The 19,735-nt window shown below is 33.1% G+C and overlaps 1 protein-coding gene across 2 annotated transcripts in view; it reads left to right on the forward strand.

Annotated features, from left to right (window-relative positions):
- Positions 1-19,735, forward strand: part of CCSER1 (coiled-coil serine rich protein 1) — a 764,265-nt gene that overhangs the window by 285,046 nt on the left and 459,484 nt on the right. For both annotated transcript variants that reach the window (XM_017509178.2, XM_037731578.1), the window contains exon 5: positions 4,897-5,017. In XM_017509178.2, coding sequence (XP_017364667.1) covers positions 4,897-5,017 — 121 coding nt within the window. The remainder of the gene's footprint in view (positions 1-4,896; positions 5,018-19,735) is intronic.

Here is a 19,735-nt window from a genome sequence, read left to right on the forward strand (position 1 = left end):
TAGGAAATTTTAAACCATTAAAAAAATTAAGTCTCCTGTTGTCAAATAACCTAGGCTTTAACTCCTGTATTAGTTTTGATACATTAACATTTAGTACCCAAATAACTTACTGATTTTTGAGTTTTAATTGAAAATATGTCATTATTTCAATATTTTATATATTTTATATTTCAATATTTTATATAGTAATTAGGCCATTAATTTTCATATTATTTTAGTATATTATTTGTTTCAAAAATATTCTATGTTATTGAATATTTAGTGTAATGTAACTGAACGTAGTATTCCTCCTTAAATTTGAGATTTAAATTAGAGCTTAAATACAGATTGTATAGTTATATCCTATTTTTGCCTCTAACTTTGATTATTTTAATTGTTTATGAATTAATAATTTTTCAAATTAATTTGGCCTTTGAAACTAGTACTTTTTATTATTTATTGATTATATATTTTTGTTTATTGAATTTGTCTGAAGTTCTTCTCTTGATTTGGTTTTGTCAATTTTGTTTTTCTAACAGCCTAGATGAATAATTTAGTAATTTTTCCTACTCTTTTGGCTTTAAAAACATTCTGCCTTTGTTTTTCTAGTAATTTAAGGGTTTGTTATATATTACTTAAAGGCCAGTTTTGGAATTCATCACAAATACTTTTTATGGTGTGTAAACAATCTTTTTAGATCTTGAGAAAAATATGCATTCCCATATTTTACATAATTCGATGGTTTAGTAAACCATATTAAATGATCTTACTTTACTTCTCTTTAAGAAATTTATACTTAATTTGACAAATGTGAAAAAATGTGGATTATAGTATTCCATAAAAATTGTATATTGATTTTTTTATATCTCTGACATTTAAAAAATGTATTCATTGCCTTATTAATGAAGTATAAGGTAGAGAGAGACTTTAGTTGACTAACAATTTTGATTCTCACTTTATTTCCATTGATTTTTGTGTGGTAATTTCCTTTCAGAGTCTAGCAATAACTTAACTATTTGTGTCAGGAATAGTTGAATTTTTCTATGTCTTAAATAGGAATAAGTAAGATGTTACATCAGAGATGTTAAATAAACCTGATTTTAAAACATAGGTTTCCCTCGTTCCTACTGATGTCCATATTCTTTTGTACAATGCTCTAGGCCAATACAAGTTTATGATCTTTTCTCAAAAAGCAAATGGTTAAGCCACACAACTTTGGAAGTCTTTATAAAATGAACTTATCTTTTAATCTGCATCATCCAAGGTCTATTGTAACGGCAAATACAATGTTTTTCCTCAGTTAGTAATGTTCATATTATTCTCTAAACTCATATGTTAACCAGATTGCTCTACAAAGTAGTGTATACTGTGGCAATTGTGATATAAGATCTGATTTACTTTTTAAGTGTGGGTGTTGGTTTTGAAGAATATCTTTTGTCAAAACATAGTGATCACATAAATATCCACTGCTCTATAACCCTCAGAAATTCTGTTCCTTCTTAGTACATATTGATAAGGTTTATTTTTCTTTCTGCCTTTAAATTGCTCAGTTATGCAATTTCAGTTGTTCTGTTTCTAGGTAACAAATATTAAGTTGTAATAATCAAAGGTACCTTGTATAAACAAATATTCCCTATTTTTCAAATTTTTTCTTAGCATTTTTTTTCCTGCTCACTTTTCCTTTTTTGAAATAACTTAGCTACAGTTTTTCTCATAGGGTTCTAGATAAATGATTTCACCTAATCTGGTCAGGGACTTGTTGCCCTAGTACTTGAAAAGAATCTCTCTTGAAGAAATCAAAGCCTCATTGGAAACTTGAGGTAGGAGGGATTTTTTTTTCTTGCCCACAGTAGAATCCCATTATGAAGAATATGTCTTGGAACATATCAGTAGTTCAGTAAATATTTAATGAATAAATGAATGTTATCCTAGAAGGATGAATTAATAATGTTCCTCTTAGCCTATTTCTTCACTAGTAGCATTTAAGGCAATAATACAAGTTTTAAGAGATAATAGAGTTTTCTGTTTCCAACTCTAGTGGAACTGCTTGGTATTGAAAATTAACTTAAAAATCCAGACAAAACAAATATCCATTTGATGGCACTGGAGAGACAGTGAGGAAGCCACAATCCCTCCTCCTTGACACATATTTAACACTAATTTTTGTCTCTTGATGCCAGAATATTGTTTAAATTGAGTTCCACTTTGAGTGACCATCTATTTTATATCTTAGGGACTATCCCTGAGCAGATTAATACTTCATTGAATATTTTAAGGGGAAAACTTGAAAGCATTATTGATTTTTTTTTATGTGTACCTCTTTCTATTTGAGATCACTTTTTGGTTGATTTGCACTTCCTAGTTTATCTTTGTCTTCTCTTTCATTAATGTGCATTCTCATCTTTATTATTTGCCTGTTTCTCCAGTAAAGAAGGAGTTAATTTGTTGCCTCTGCTTCTTAGTTCTTAGGGGTATTTACATCAGTGATTATCAGCCTTCATCTATATTTATATCTGATTCAAGTATCACTTCCAGCACTATCCATTTTTTTTTTCTTTTCTCAAATTTCATTTTCATTGGCAAATTTTTTTTACATTGCCTGTTTTTATAAAATATCACATAAATTTATCATGGGGAGACAAGGAAGTAACGCAGCTACACACTGTGATTTATGTGCTTGAACTGAATAACTAAAGCCTAGTTATCAATAATTGACAGAATTTGAAAGAAGTGATGTGTGTATATCACTGATCATGATGTACCTCTTTTATTTACATAGTGATTTGTGTACTGAAGTGTTAGTAAAGAAGTTTGTACTTTACATGATTACTCACAGTTGATAAACCATGTGAACTGCAATTTGAACCCTATTTTTGGGGGTGACTGATGTTATTTAACTAAACCATGTAACTGAAATTTTCACATATTAGACCCACGTAAAATGAGGACTGAATATACACTATATATATCCAATTTCATTCATTATCAGGAATATATAAATTGAAGCTGCAATTCCATACCGCTATGCACTTAAAGGAATGGCTTTGGCAGGCAGAATTCTAAGATGTCACATGACTCCAGTCCTTAATACTCTTTATTGGGAAGATGATAGGGCATCACTACTGTGATTATTAGTTGGCAAAAGGGATTTTGCAGGTGTAATTAAGGCTACTAATAAGTTGACTTTGAGTTAATAAAAAAGGAGATAATTGGCCAGACACGGTTCCTCATGCCTGTAATCCCAGCCCTTTGGGAGGCCGAGATGGGTGGATCACGAGGTCAAAAGATCAAGACCATCCTGGCCAACATGGTGAAACCGCATCTCTACTAAAAATACAAAAATTAGCTGGGCATGGCACATTCCTGTATTCCCAGCTACTCGGGAGGCTGAGGCAGGGGCATTGCTTGGACTTGGGAGGCAGAGGTTGCGGTGAGCTGATTGCGCCGCTGCACTCCAGCATGGTGACAGTGTGAGACTCCATTTAAAAAAAAAAAAAAAGAGAGTCTGGGTATGTCTAACCTAATGACATGAGTCCTTTAAAAGCAGAGAGAATTTTTTTTCCCCTAGATGGTAGCAGAAGAAGAAATCAGAGATATTTAAAGCATGAGAGGGCTTCAATGTGAAGGGTGTTCCCCATTGCTGAGATAGATGGGCCATAGACCATGAACCTGTGAGTAGCAGTGGAAGCAAAGAGTGGTCCCTAGACACAGCAGCTAGCAAGGTAAAAGGAGACTTGAATCCTGCTACTGGAAGGAAGTAAATGTTGTTAATTTGAGTAAACCTGGAAGTGGATTCCTCACACAGAGACATTAGATAAGAGCCCAGCTTGGCTGACACCTTGATTTTTGCCTTGTAAGACCCCAATCAGAGAACCCATTTGAGCCCATCTGGACTTCGGATTTCTAGAACTGTGAAATGATAAATGGATGTTGTTTTAAGCTGCTAAGTTTGTGTTAATTTGTTATGCTTCAATAGAAAATACAATATTAAAATTTTAATAAGAAAAATCTGATAAAACCAAGGGTTGGTGTGGATGTGGAACAACTGAAACTCTCTATTGTTGGTAATGCAAATTAGTACAGACAACTCTGAATCGTATTCGGCAGTAGCTACTAAAGCAGAACATAAAGCATGACCATATCCTAGAAAGGATTACAGCTTCTTGATATTTTCCCAATATAAATATATTTGTGCAGTGTTTAAAAAAGTACAAGAATGTTCATGGACAATTGAAATAGCCCCAAATTGAAAGTAAACTCTGTTCATTATTAATTAAATATATAAATAAATTGTACTATGTTCATCCAGTGGAAAGCCACATAGCTATGAGAATGAACCAGCTACTGCCAGACATAGATGAATCTTATAAGCACACATTGAATGAAATAAATCACATGTAAAAGAATATGTTCACAAAAGAATATGATCCCATTTGTATAAATGTCAGAAATAGGCAAAATTTATTTATGGTTATATACGTGATGATAATGGTTAAGTTCAGAGGCTACAGTAGTGTTTGGGAAGGGGAACCATAGGAGGATTTGGGGAGCTTGTGATGCACTGTTTATTGATCTTGATGCGGACTTAGCAGGTGTGGTCATGTTGCAAGAATTCATTTAACTGTATATATATAATTTTTGCACTTTTCATTCTTTGATGAAAAGCTTTTTTAGAAAAGGACTATAAACTGTTGGCAATATCTTTTCCACTCCGGGCTTTAAAAAAGATAAATTACCCAAGGTTATATAACTAGTGAGTGAAAAGACATAGAGTAAAAAATATTTAAGGATAATTTAATAATTAATATTTTAGTAGAATTAGACCTTTTATTAGAGTAAATATAGAAAGGAGAAAAAGAAGTGAGAATAGTTCATAAATAATTTTGACATTTACAAGTCTTTGGTTTTTTTGAATAGTTTGCCGGGAGGATTCATATCACTCTGTCGTCTCATGTGCTGCTGTAGTTCTTGCTCCTATGGAACCAACAATAGAAATGAAGAAAAGAGAAGAACCAAAATTTCCTGAGCCTTCCAAACAGTGAGTTGTTCATTTAGTTTTTCAAAGTCTTGTAAAATCAATTAGATAACTGATCAGAAAATGTGATTAATAATAAATGTGTTAATATTAGTATAAAGAAAGAACAGATAAATTTTGTACATTAAAAATAATCTATTCCATATTGTCTCAATGAATAACTTCTGTGTCTTCTAACTTCATGTGTTTGAACCATGTGCCATTCAAGTTTCATTTTGTTACTTTATCTTAAGGACATGGGCAAGTAGGCCGATGTACTTTATTTCCCTACTCTGGGATTGTGGATACCCTTTTTTGGATTGATTACTATACAGCTGTAGGCTTTGATGATATACAATGAAATCAATTTTTAATATAAAGTTTTTAGTTTAAAGTTGGTTTGCATTTTTATAAGGAATGTAAGTTATTATTTTAAAATATTTTTTGTTAAATTAGAACAAATTTATACTGTTTAGTGTTTTCATATTTTTCCATTTAAACAGTTCAAGCTTTCGTTTAAATTTAAATTTGATCTTCTATTACATAAATGATAAATTTGTACTCTTATAATGACCAAAGAGACTTTTAAGTTTATGATGATAAATGTAAGCTTATGTGGACGTCAAATATTAACTAAATGGGGATTATTTATACTTATACATTAAATACATGACAAGGAAAAACATGCTTCTTTTAAGGTTTCAGCTTAACGATTCAGTGATATAAGGTGCTGCCAAGGATTTTAGACTGACCGTCATAGGAGTGAGGCAGAATATATCTTGATGTACCTACTATTTTTCTCCATTGGATTACACTATATTATACTTACTTGCTTCTTGTATGCCTTTCTACTGAGTAATAAGCTCTTAAAGCATAATTGTGTTTGATACTGTTTGTGAATAGAGCAATATATATATTTGATTGCATGAAGATATTTACTATTAATATTCTCATTATGGAGGGAAGAAACACTGACCAATTTAGAAAATAATGATTGTAATTCAGTTTTAATACAATCCAAAAGTGAAATAATTTAACTGCTCTTGATATGGTCTTACTTTTTAAATTGAAAAACCATTTTTGTCTAATAGAAAATTGCATTACATATTTGCCAATTGAATTATATTAGAAAGCTCAAATGTGTTTTCCTGCAACACACACACACACACACACACACACACCCCTACCTTTCTTTATTTGTTAATTAGGGTGGTATCACCACCCTCATTGTTAGTATTATGTGAAATGATATTGAGAAGGGACCTGAAATCTAATAATCCATGCAGTTCTAGTTATGTTGCCCTTACCATAGCTTCAGCTATCAACATTATGGGTGACATATGGTTATCTATTCTTTTCATAAAGGCTCTTCTGAATACAAATCTAATAAAGTTGTTGATCAGACTTGTCTAACTAGGCATCCTACTCAGCTGTCATTGCAGGATGAATATCCCTTATCCAAAATGCTTGGGACCAGAAGTGTTTCAGATTTCAGATTTTGAACATCCCAAATCCGAAAATCTGAAATTTGAAATGGAACAACAAGCATTTCCTTTGATCGTCAAGTTAACACACAAAAAGTTTCAGATTTTGGAACATTTGGATTGTGGATTTTAGGGTTTGGGATATTTAACCTGTAATAAATATATGTCTGAAGCCAGATTAATAATCTCCTCTAAATTCTCCTGAACTTTTCAAGTTGTTCCATATTTAAATAAAAATACCATCATTTTACTTTTCTTAAAATCTTGGTACGTTTTCTTCCTCACATCTCATATTCAATCAGTTATCAATTACTTGATTAATGTCTTCATTATATTTTATTATTTCAGCTGACTCGGAAGGTATATATATCCCACATTTTAATTTTTCCTAAAATATATTTTCATTGTGATCTTAATGATGCCATCTATCAAATGGAAATTGTTTATGTCCTATATACCTTGCACTATTATTTTGAGAATTAAAAGATAGGTGTGAATATATGACAAGAACACAATACAAATGCAAAGACAGTGATTAACTCAAAATTCTTGTTTGCCAGTGAGAGAAGCCAAATGCTAACTAGTTTCAGCAAAAAGACTCAAGAGTGGTGGTGGTTGTTGGCTCATGCAATTTAAAAAGTACAAAGGTAGCAGTTTCTTCAAGTACAGTTTTTGTTCTCAAATGATATCATCAGGGATCATTTCTCTTTTATATGGGGTTTGCATTTTCTGGAATGTTCCTCTAGTGGTGATATTGCTGCCTTCAGCAGCAACTGGGATTGATTTTCATTTTCTCTACAAATCCAGTGGAAGCAGACAATTTCTCATTCCCTTTAATCAAAACAAAACAAACAACAAAAAAAAAAACAAACCAGATTTGAGTGTCATTGGATTGGCTTTGACTAGCTTAGCTTGTTTGACACAGCAATTCTGAAACAATTGCTATATCCAAAACTATTTAATGGAGATTGAGTAATTAGTTGCTGTTACATGAGAATGAAATTGAGAGGGGAAAGGTGATTCCACAATTGAAATATTGGTGATATTGATAAAAGAAGGCAGAGATAGATGAGGTGTCAAAATAATGAATGTTCAATACAGGTAATAATATTATTATCACCATTAATTTTAAAAGTCAGAATTCTATATTATATTTAATTCATAAACATTGAAATGCTAAAATATGTATGCATCTTTATCTTTTATTTTAAACAATTTTTTACTTATTTAATTTTATTTTGTTATTTGTTCTGGCTGTGCTATTGAGAGGCAGTGTAACTCAGTGGTTAGGAATCCAGGTCTTGGGCAAATTCTTTTTTCTTTTCCCCAATTTTCTTAACCCCTGGGCACTGTGGCTTGCACCTGTAGTCCCAGATGCTCACAACGCTGAGGCAGAAGGACCACTTCAGCCCAGGAGTTTGAGGCTGCAGAGAGCTGTGACCGTGCCACTGCCTTACTCCAGCCTGAGTAACAAAGCAAGACTCTGTCTCTAAAAGAAATAATAAATAAATAAACCTTCTTAACCTTAGTTGGTGTGTTTCTTTTTAATATGGGAGATACTTTACCTCATAATGCAATGCCTAAAACATAATAGGGAGGCAAGAACATCTAAATTTTGTAATTTTTTTTACAACAAATGTATTTGTCAAATAGCCACACCAGCTTTTTATAAACGGAGTTACTGAAGCCCTGTAAGATATTAGTTTTGTGTATTCTGGATTTCCCATCATAAAAAACATAGTAGATAGGGCTGGGTGCGGTGACTCACACCTGTAATCCCAGCCCTTTGGGAGGTCAAAGTGGGGGGATCATTTGAGGTCAGGAGTTCGAGACCAGCCTGACCAACATGGTGAAACCCCATCTCTACTAAAAATACAAAACATTAGCTACACATGGTGGCAGGCACCTGTAATTCCAGCTACTTGGGAGGCTGAGGCCGGAGAATGGCTTGGACCTGGGAGGCAGAGGCTTTAGTGAACTGCGACTGTGCCACTGCACTCCAGTCTGGGTGTCTGGGCAACAAGAGTAAAACTTCTAAAAAAAAAAAAAAAGTTAAGACATTGTCTTTGGGCAACTAATATTTCCTTTTAATTTAGGACAACATTACTTCTTTAAGTAAATCTTCTCTGAATTTTCAGCCTTCACACATAAATTCTTAAATCATTGAGTCTTTGAAATATAGGATTCATAGAGTCATCTATTTCAGAACCCAGTAAATGTGTTGCTAAGAATAACTGGAATAGTCATCTCAGAATATGTAAGACCGTACATAAGAGAATATGTAATATGTAACTACATCATTTTAGAAGGTAAGAAACATTTTATGATTGGGATATTTGTATTTCTAACCAACTTTTAGTTATATTCTAATGATAAATATTTTAATTTTGACAATTTGTTATTAAATATTCTCAAGTGTTTGTTAGTTTTTAGACATTTCATGAGGAGAAATAAGAATTAGAAACTCCTACTAAAAATGAAGTATACATTTTTTCAGCAGAGGAATTGATAGGGAGAAAGTACCTAAATCTTTTAAGAAAGAAAGCTACATTGCACATTACAGCAGAAGAGGAGCAGAGCTTTCCATCTACTTGTTGCAATACCTAAAATTCATATTAATTCAGGAAACAAAGGTGGGGATTCTACTTCACTTCTGAGTTTAGTTTGATATGTAACTCAGAATACTGTGGAAAGGATGAACTTGCTAGAAAATAGAATAATCTATGTAATCCAAAAAGAGTGTACAATTTTCAAATCTTTAATCATAAGAATAGAATGCTGGGTTCAAACCTTTGAGTGTGACTGTTCACAACAGCCAAGTCATGGAATCAACCTAATTGCCCATCAACAGATGGTTGGATTAAAACAACCAAGTCGTGGAATCAACCTAATTGCCCATCAACAGATGGTTGGATTAAAAATATGTGGGTACATATAAAAAAGAGTGAAATCATGTTCTTTCAGCAACATGGATGGAGCTGGAGGTCATTATCCTAAGTGAAGTAGCTCAGAAACAGAAAATCAAATACCACATATTCATACTTATAATTGGGAGCTAAATAATGGACACATATGGACATATGGGGGGGAATTATAAATTCATAAAAATCCAACTGTTAAAAGTATCCCCAATTATCCAGATACACTCAGCATGTTGTTCAAAACTACATTTCTCAAGTCAGTTCTATGTAAATGAGCATTTCATAACATGTACGTAAAACTCAAACTCTGAAGAGAATGAAAGAATAACCATGTTTGGCTTTGCATTATATTTTGAATTAATACTTTGCTAGAAGCATGCTTGTTGAAATGCAAATATTCTGTACATACCATAGCTCAATGTCTGAAATGAAGGGATTTTTATGGCCATTGTAAGGTTAGAAATGCAGAGGCAAAAGATAAATTATTCTATTACTTCTTTGTCCATTTCCACATTTTTCTATTACTTTATATAAATAAATATTACGTTAGGAAGAGATTTGATTGTTTACCCTTGCATAGTTAAAGAATTACTTAAATACTCCAACTTTCAAGACCTCTTTGTAGTGCTTCAGTTTCTTGTCATGAAGAAGGTACAATAAGCTCCTTCTGAAAGGTCATGGATGCTATCATTTAGTACAAATGTCTTATTTTTAAGGAACGTCTAAAACCTATTTAATTCTTAGAGGGTACTTAACACACAAGGCTAAAGTTCTATTGGCTCTTTTCTGTTTATTTGAATGAATAGTTAAGTTAGATATGGAACAGTTAAGTACTCCCTCTAAGGTCATCTCTTTAGTCTCTCTAAGGTTGTTACACAAACTCTGTATTTATATTGGAGACACATCAAAGAATAATATTATAAGCTAATCTCCAATTCTCCTTAAGAATCTTCAGGGGGACATATTTATTTATGCTTTTAGGCACATACAGATTTGTTAATTCATTCAAAAATAGATAATTCTTGAGTGCCTGCTTTATTCTTGGCAGTGTGCATAGTGCTAGGGATTTCATGTTGAAAAGCAGGTGCTGTCCTTTGTGAAACGTAGAGTGCAGTCCAAGAAGCAAACATTAATTGTTAATATTAATGAGAAATGCAAATTGTAGCTGTGACTGTGGCTATAATGTAGATGTGATCTCATTTTAAGGACTTGTAGTAAGAGATTTTAACATAGCAGGTGAAACATCCCTGAGGAAGTGAGTCTTGGGCTAACATTTACAGGATATTAGTTAACTAACTGAAAAAAGACAAAATAATCTTCCAGCTTCTTAAAGTATTCTGTGATGGTTGGGAGTGTGGAGAAGTTGGAGAAGGTTTGTGGGGGGAAAAGGAGGCCAAAACATGTTAGCAGGGCCAAGCAACATGGTCAGATTTGCATTTTGAGAACTTTCTCTTCATTTGTTATAGAGAACGAATTAGGTGTGGTTGGGGCAGTGGTGAAATGGAGCCAGCTTAGGATAGCCTATTTGTTTGCATTTCTCCCCAGCTCTAGATTCAGTGATTTCACATTGAAAGTTTGAAATCAGCCAAAGTGGCTGTATTTACATCATAGCATTGGCAAATTCTACACATGAGGACTTTCCTCCTCCTCTGGAGAGCTAGTTAAATATATATCAGTACATTACTAAATGGAGGACAAATTGAGTGACTGCAATGAGAACATTTAGGTGACTGCTGATAGTAACTTGGACAAGGGTGCTAACATTGTAGATGGGGAAATGTGAAAAGAGAGCTCTGTCAATATATTTATGAACCTTGACAAGTTTAATATAGTTATTAAACTAATAACATAATACCTTGCTAAGTATTTGCAATAAGGATGAAAATAAGAAATTATTTTCTTTATTGCTAAATGTAATTATGATAAATATATAACATTGTGAAAATCTTAACATGTTATCCTGAAGTAGTAATAGTTTAATGAATGGCAAGTCATGATATTCTTAATTTGTGTTGAGTATTATATCAATTGAACTGTAAGTATAACATGCACACACACACAAACACACACACACACACAGAGACATATATAAATGCACTTTGCTTAAAATTTCTTTCTGAATCATTGTCACTGTTTCTCACTGAAATTGCCTAAAATATAAGTAAAATCCACTTAGGTTCTTATGTAAATTCTTAAGATTCTTTGCTAACAATTTTCCTTCATTTACCCTCCATTACATGGTGCCTTTATATTCTTCCATTTAAAAAAAAAATTGATACTGAGGCATGGATAGGATAAATATCAGGAAAATACTATGATTAGGAAACAGCCTTCTTTCTCATGCGGGCATTCAAAAACAGCAAGTATTTCATGATTTTGATCAATTCAAGGGTGGAAACAGCTATTGGAGGATATCAGTGAGGAGATAACAATTTCCGTGTTAAAAACTGGTGCCTAAATGCGGGTCTCTTCCTCAGCTTTTGGAGAAAGTTAGGGTTAGGAGGAGAAACTTTCTAACCTCAAGTCGATAGGGGATTTTCAGAAGAATCATTCAGTGCTTCATCTGTGTTCCCCGCAGTTGGAATCACAAGGAACAGATGTAGATTTATGCCTGAGAAACTTAAGCAGACTGGCCAGAAAACCCAAAGGATGAAAAATGGCTGGCCAACTGTGAAAGCAGCACCATCTAGGACTCTAGAGCCGGTCAGGGAGGCTGCAGCGTTTTTGTGAATTATCTGGAGGATGAGGAGACCCCATAAAGAGAAGCAAAGGACTCTCATGAACCCATGACTAGGGAACTACGGAATACTGGCCCAGAAGGAGACCTTTGAAAAGATCGCTAGTGGGACCATTTGCTAGTTCCTAAAGCCGATTAATCTCCTTAAAGCTACTCTGGCCGAGTACCACTCCTCTCACCTTTCACTCTGGTAGCAGAAATACATTGACTGTACCACTGAGGAAGCTTCATCTTCAGGGGTCAGCCTTACACTGGGCCCCAGTGATCCTGGAAATTTTTCCTTCTTTTCATGTGTGTGTGTGTTTTGAGATTCCTCCAGATTTTATAAACTTCAGGCCTCACATAACCTGGATTTATCCCTTTGTACCACTGCCCTTAGATCTGGGCACTCAGGATTCTTGCTTCGGGCTCTGCATGTGAGAAAACTATGTCACATCCCTTCTCCAGCTGCTCCCCCTTCCATAAGATGTGTTTCCAGAAAGCCAATGGCCCGTACCCACTAGGAGACTATGCCTTCACCACTCCCTATGTCCAGAATTCACTGCCCAAATGGCCCTGGGTCCTCACCTCTGAGTGTACAACCCATAATCTATAGCCCATGGGCTGCAGAGGTACAGTCGATCACTGGTAGCAGTGGACAGAGCTTAGAGGGTCAATGGGGGCATTTACCTTTCTGACTGCCAGGCCCTGGGTGTGGAGGAAAAAGTCCTGACGGAAAGGCAGCAGGCAAGATGTTTTGTCAAGTATATCACTGGTACCTTGTGAAAGGCCCTATTGCCACAACCTTCCGTATTTTTATGATCTCTATTCAACCTTTAGGACAGATATGAGCTCATTATTTAGTATGTATATATATATATATATATACACATTAAAGAAGTTTTCCAAACGTCAGGAACCAGTGGATTTTAATACAAAAAATAAAAATGTTTAAAAATCCCCAGAGAAACTGCTGCTCTTGATTGACAGTGTTGTTATTTTATCTCTCTGCTGTTTATTGCTCCTTCATGAGTCATAGTATTTGGTCCCTTGTGCAGTTACCCTGTCAAGGCAAGAAATCCTATTGTAACATTTGCATCTAGTTTGACAATCCTTCTTTGTACATTGAGCACACAAATGCTATTATTCAGATAAGTTGGGACAACCTGATAAGATGACTGAGGTGTCTCAGTTCACCAGTGCAGCACAGTTATTATTGTGCTCTTTAGAGTGTACTATAAATGCAGATTTATCAGATCACTGAAAAAGATTGTAGGTGCATCACGATTGTTGTGAAATTGGCTCTTATGTATGCAGAAAAGGCATGTTGCCAACTTTCATCTCTCCCTGCTAACATCATCCCATGGAAAAACTGATTTTCAAGTACATAAAATATTTCACTTGAATGTATTCTGTAATTTAGATTTTAGCATATGTCTTCTAATAATACTATAAATAAATGCCATATAACCCAATATTGGTTTCCTACTTTTCCCCTTCAAGGGGAGACTGACTAGCAGAAAAAGCAAAAACTTTGAAATTTGAAACATCTCGTCTCTATTTAGCAGTTAGATGACATGGAACATGGGGCAGGTATTATTGTTATTGAAATCAAGTATTCTCATATATAATAAAAACAATAGCATCTGTTTTGTAAGGTCATTTTAAAAGTATTCAATTTTCAAAGTAAAGCAGGTAAAATAATTCTTGGCACCAAAAAAGAAACATAATAAAGAGCAACAGATTTATTATCTCTTGCATGAGGAGGTTGGGCATAAGAATAAGGGTTTGGATCTATAAGAATACATAATGTTGTATGACATTTATGCTTTTAGATATTTCCTCAAATTTGTCTACTCAGAATATGTGATTATTTGCCCATTTTTAAAAGGAAGTATTATCTTTTTTTCACCTAGTAGATTAAGTCCTTTTACAACAAATGTTTCCTGGTTTATCTTTTATCTTCTACTTTATTTAGAATAACAATAACTAGTAGCTACTCAAAAATACATGAGAATTGGTTTTTATTTACTTTTGAGGTAAAACACATTTTCTTTTATTTAGAAGGTAGAACTAACCCTGATAGTTGTCCAACATTATCTAATTTAAAAAAATTAGATTTGATTAAAGCATATTTACTCTTAATATTGTAATATTAACATATTTAGCTGTGAATAATTAATATTGAAAATATCACAGTGAATTCAAACAGTAGTTTTGCCATCAGTATTGAAAAGAAAAATCTGAATATTTGAAGTATAGAAACCTGACTGCCAGCCCTGGAAAAGCTCTATGTTTTGCAGCTGGCTAATTGTCTTAACTGTGAAACAAACATTAACAACACAGTAACATTCTAATGAGCAAAAGTCTAGGAATACCTAGTGTAAAATTTAAAGTAGCATATCTTCCTTCTTTGCTTTATATGGGTATCTAAAATAAACATTCATTAATATTTTTAATTCTTTGAGTTAAAAGGGTTCCCCTGAGTAATAGAAAAATCTAAGTACTTGTAGACAGATTGATTCCTGTGTGTTTCAATAATATTTGAACACCTCTTTTATAGTACTTTTTAGACAGAATTACAATAGCCTATATTCTTCACTGTCTCTCACCAGATATTAAAGACAGGTATTTTTTGAGGACATGTATTTCTATCATTTTCTTTTTTAAATCTTTTGTACATAGGATGAAATTTTACGTTGTAAGAAAAATTATGTGTTGAATTTGGGTTGTAATCTATTGTTTAAATCTATTTTATTCAGTAACACTTACATAGTTCATATTAGGTGCCATGCCGTATTCTAAGCTTTGCAAACATTTATTCATTGAATCTTTGCAACAAGATTATATGTTGTTATTATTCCCAAGTTACAGGTCGAACAACAATGGCATATGGAAATTAAGTAACTTGTCCAAGATGACCATTTAAAATAAGAATAAATTGTACTTTCTGTTTGTTTTGTTTTGATTTTGTTTTTGAGATGGAGTCTTGCTCTGTCACCCACACTAGAGTGCAGTGGCGTGATCTCGGCTCACTGCAACCCCCACCTCCCAGGTTCAAGCAATTCTCTTGCCTCAGTCCCCTGTGTAGCTGAGATTACAGGCATGTGCCACCATGCTCGGGTCATTTTTGCATTTTTAGTAGAGACAGGGTTTCACCATATTGGTCAGTCTGGCTGCCGTGCCTGTCCTGTACTTTCTTTTAAATTACTTTAATTACTAAATTTAGAATCTGTCACACTATGAAATCATTATATTTTTCATATGCAGTTCTTTTTGTAGGCTTTTGCAACCAAAAAAATATGAATGTTATTATAAGCCAGTAATGCTAAAGGTGATTAGCATTTGCAAGTCAACATAATATAAAACAAGAATATAAGTAAGAAAATTCTTCACTGTTGATTATCACAATCTGTACCTCTTCATTATGCATATATTTTTTTTTTTTCAAAAGAGCCAGGAGGAAAAGAAAACTTTTTTCATGCTTCTGTTCTAATTAGTGTCATCATTCATTTTACTAGCTATTTCTTAAGACTTTTTTTGTTAGTTTCTTTCTTTTTGTTTATTACATTGCTTTGGAAAATAACTTTTATTACGCTCATGACAATAAATCTAAAATTACACATTTTTTCAGGAATAAAGAGGCACATATGAGCTTAGAGTACTAGTATAAGATGAAAAATATAACCAGATGTTTTCCTCAACCAATATATCCATTGAAAAAATGTCATGTGTATGTTTAGTTATTATAGTACAGTCACCAAAATATATCATTATTAAAAGAGTTTAGATAAATGGACTTTTTTTTCAGAATTCCATATAGTATTTTCCTTGTAATTTGAGACCAGGAATAATAACATTTGCGTGGTACTGTGTGAATATAAAAGGCATAATGAATAGATACAAGAAAGATATGTACAAAGCTAGATTATAATATAAGGATGGATTTTATAACGACAAACAGATGTAGTGAGCTTCTTGTGACTGACAAGTTTTTTTTCTTTTTGGGGGATGGAGTTTTACTTTCATTGTCCAGGCTGGAAGGCAGTGGCCCAATCTCGGCTCACTGTAACCTCTGCCCTCCAGGTTCAAGGGATTCTCCTGTCTCAGCCTATCAAGTAAAGTAGCTGGGATTACAGGTATGAGCCACCATGCCCAGCTGATTTTGTATTTTTAGTGGAGATGAGGTTTTATCATGTTGGCCAGCCTGGTCTTGAACTCTTGACCTCAGGTGATCCATCTGCCTTGGCCTCCCAGAGTGCTGGAATTACAGGTGTGAGCCACCGTGCCTAGCCTATGACTGGCAATTTTATGTCACTATCTTGTAGTAATAATGTCAATGAATTAAAGCATTATAGAAGTAATAGGACCAAATGATCTTTAACATCTTTTCCAATACAGATAATTTGTTCATATCCAGGTCAATTGCATTTTATTATTTTTATTATTATTATAGTCAAAATATATATTTTTTGTTTACAAATACGTTTGTTTATGTGTTACATTTAGTTTATGACAGTTATGTCTTTAGTCTGTATAAGAACGTTCAAATTTTTTAATAAAGTGAATGTTGCACTTTTGAGATTCTGATAAATTAGAGTGGTGCCAAATTTCTACATATCCTGTAAAATGTTATGTGGCACTTCTTTATGTAAAATTGTTTACCTAAAACTATTTGGAGTGTCAAGTAGTTCATTATGTTTTACTAACTTGAATTAAATTGTGATCTTTATGTGGGACATAAAGAAATTAGCAAAGTTCTAAAATGTCTAGGATTTGTCATCTTAGAGTTCAAATAAACAGCTATGCCATACAGTGGAGATAATATAAATAAATAAAATACACAAATCAAAATCATCAACTCCTTTATAATCTAAATGTCTAAATCATTCTTTACTTATTTCTCTTTAAAATGGAATATTTAAAATAAATATTTTCTGCAGTTCCGTAATCTCTTACTTTTACATTCTAAGTTACTATTTGAACATTTATTTGTTATATAATTTCAAGACATTTGATAAAATGAACAATAAGAATTATTAACACATTTATAATAATTTTCTATTTTTAAATATTTTTGCGATGTAGAAGCTGTTCTATTATGTTTATATCAAGCTATAAACTCTGGTGTCTCCTGAACTAAAATCTGTCCTATTCCAGATATAAATGTACACATTTTTCCTCTCAGTAACACATCATGTTTTGGTATGTTTTATATTTCTCATCCTATCCCTTCATAAACTAGATTAAATAATGTCAAGGATTAAATATGTGAATGCCACAAGTCAATATTAGACATAGAATAAGCACTGAAATGTATGTTTATACTCCTTTGACCTGAGTAATATTTCTATTGCATTATAAATAACTATGAAATTAATTTCATGGACCTGATGATCACCCACTCTGAATGGGATCATGTAGTAATGCTAGAGGCATAATCTTTTTATTTTCTATTTTACCATTTGAAATTCACTAATTTTAAGGGAAATATACTCTTTATCTAAAAAAATTAAGACAAAAATTGTTGCATTATATCGAAATGTGCACACGTGCTTTACCATTTAATTGGAATAAAAAACAAAGTAGAAAGCATTTTTAAAATGAATGAGAATTTATTTTCAAAAAATTATGATGTCAGAAAAATTTAATGGGAAGCAGCTTGCTGATATTAGAGAGAGCAATTTTATTATTTGAATTCAATAGTTTCCATATATTTCACATCATTAATTACCTGGCAGTTTAAAATTGTTTTCATGATAAATGGCTATCATTTAAATTTAAAATTTAATACTTGATTAAGTTTTATGGTTATAATGTTAATATGCCACAAAGAAAAATTCTTCTCCTTATTTTACTAAGAAAATAAATAAGAAATGACTCATTACAATGAATTGATCGCATTTTCATTCCTACCTGTAGTAGACCTGGAGGAGAAAAGAAATTATTAGAAGTTACTTAATACTCCTAGAAAAAAAACTGGACATGGTTTATTTCACTTAGTTGTATCATGATAGAACTGGGAATAATACAACCGTATATTAAATCTTTTGTAGATTTTATTTTCTTAACAAGGCTGAACAAGCTCTAAATGTCTTTTGATGACCTAGACGCCTGGGAGAGTATTCTGTAACTACTCAGTGCATGGTAGAGAGTGAACTGAGAGAAAAATATAAAATAGAAGAAAAAGTGAACTATATGCATTGCCAGGTGTTATTGAGCACAGTACTTTCTAACTAATCCTCTTCAGAAACTTGGTGGAGTCGATAGAACAATTCATGAAGATTGATCTGTATTGCACTCCTAAAAAGAACATTTGACTCTAGTTCTACTACACCATCTTTCCTCTAATAACATGGTGGATGACTCTTAGTGCCAGAAGAAATTACTTAAATTTAAGTTCAGGGGCACTCAAATGTATTTCCTATTAATTAGTATTGTTTTAGATTTTAAATGACAGATACTCAACTTGAAAAGATATTAAGGAAAAAAAGGTAGATTAACAGAAATTTAGATTATGAACTTCTTTATAGAATTTTAGTCATAATTTTCTGTTCTGCATATTTTGTATATGTGCCAGTAGGAAGAATACTGTTGTTAAAATAGCTGTTGTATAGATTTCATAGATCAGATATTTAGCTGGCATGAAAGTAACTCATTATTTGAATTTGAAGGTTCAGAGATATAACTGGGCATATTAAATTCATAGATATTAATCAGTCCTTGATCCTACTCAAAATTAAAATATAAAAAAACAATATAAATTTTACATTAAGATGGCAATATAGTTTGACATCAGTAATGATGGTATTTAAAAGTTATAAATGTTAGTGTGCATTCTGTTGCAAACTAGTATTTCTTTTTTTTTATTGCATTTTAGGTTTTGGGGTACATGTGAAGAACATGCAAAATTGTTGCATAGGTACACACATGGCAGTGTGATTTGCTGCCTTCCTCCCCTTCACCTATATCTGGCATTTCTCCCCATGCTATTTCTCCACACCTCCCCACCCCCTGTCCCTCCTCCACTTCCCCCAACAGACCCCAGTGCGTAGTGCTCCCCTCCCTGTGTCCATGTGTTCTCATTGTTCAACACCTGCCTATGAGTGAGAACATGCGGTGTTTGATTTTCTGCTCTGGTGTCAGTTTGCTGAGAATGATGGTATCCAGGTTCATCCATGTCCCTACGAAGGACATGAACTCATCATTTTTTATGGCTGCATAATATTCCATGGTGTATATGTACCACATTTTCCCTGTCCAGTCTATCATCGATGGGCATTTGGGTTGGTTCCAGGTCTTTGCTATTGTAAACAATGCTGCAATGAACATTCCTGTGCATGTGTCCTTAGAGTAGAATGATTTATAATCCTTTGGATATATACCCAGCAGTGGGATTGCTGGGTCAAATGGAATTTCTATTTCTAGGTCCTTGAAGAATTGCCACACTGTCTTCCACAATGGTTGAATTAATTTACACTCCCACCAACAATATAAAAGTACTCCTGTTTCTCCACATCCTCTCCAGCATCTGTTGTTTCCAGATTTTTTAATGATTGCCATTCTAACTGGAGTGAGATGGTATCTCAATGTAATTTTGATTTGCATTTCTCTAATGACC

The sequence above is a fragment of the Cebus imitator genome, unplaced genomic scaffold (genome assembly GCF_001604975.1).
Source record: "Cebus imitator isolate Cc_AM_T3 unplaced genomic scaffold, Cebus_imitator-1.0 Scaffold409, whole genome shotgun sequence".
NCBI classification, from domain to species: domain Eukaryota; kingdom Metazoa; phylum Chordata; class Mammalia; order Primates; family Cebidae; genus Cebus; species Cebus imitator.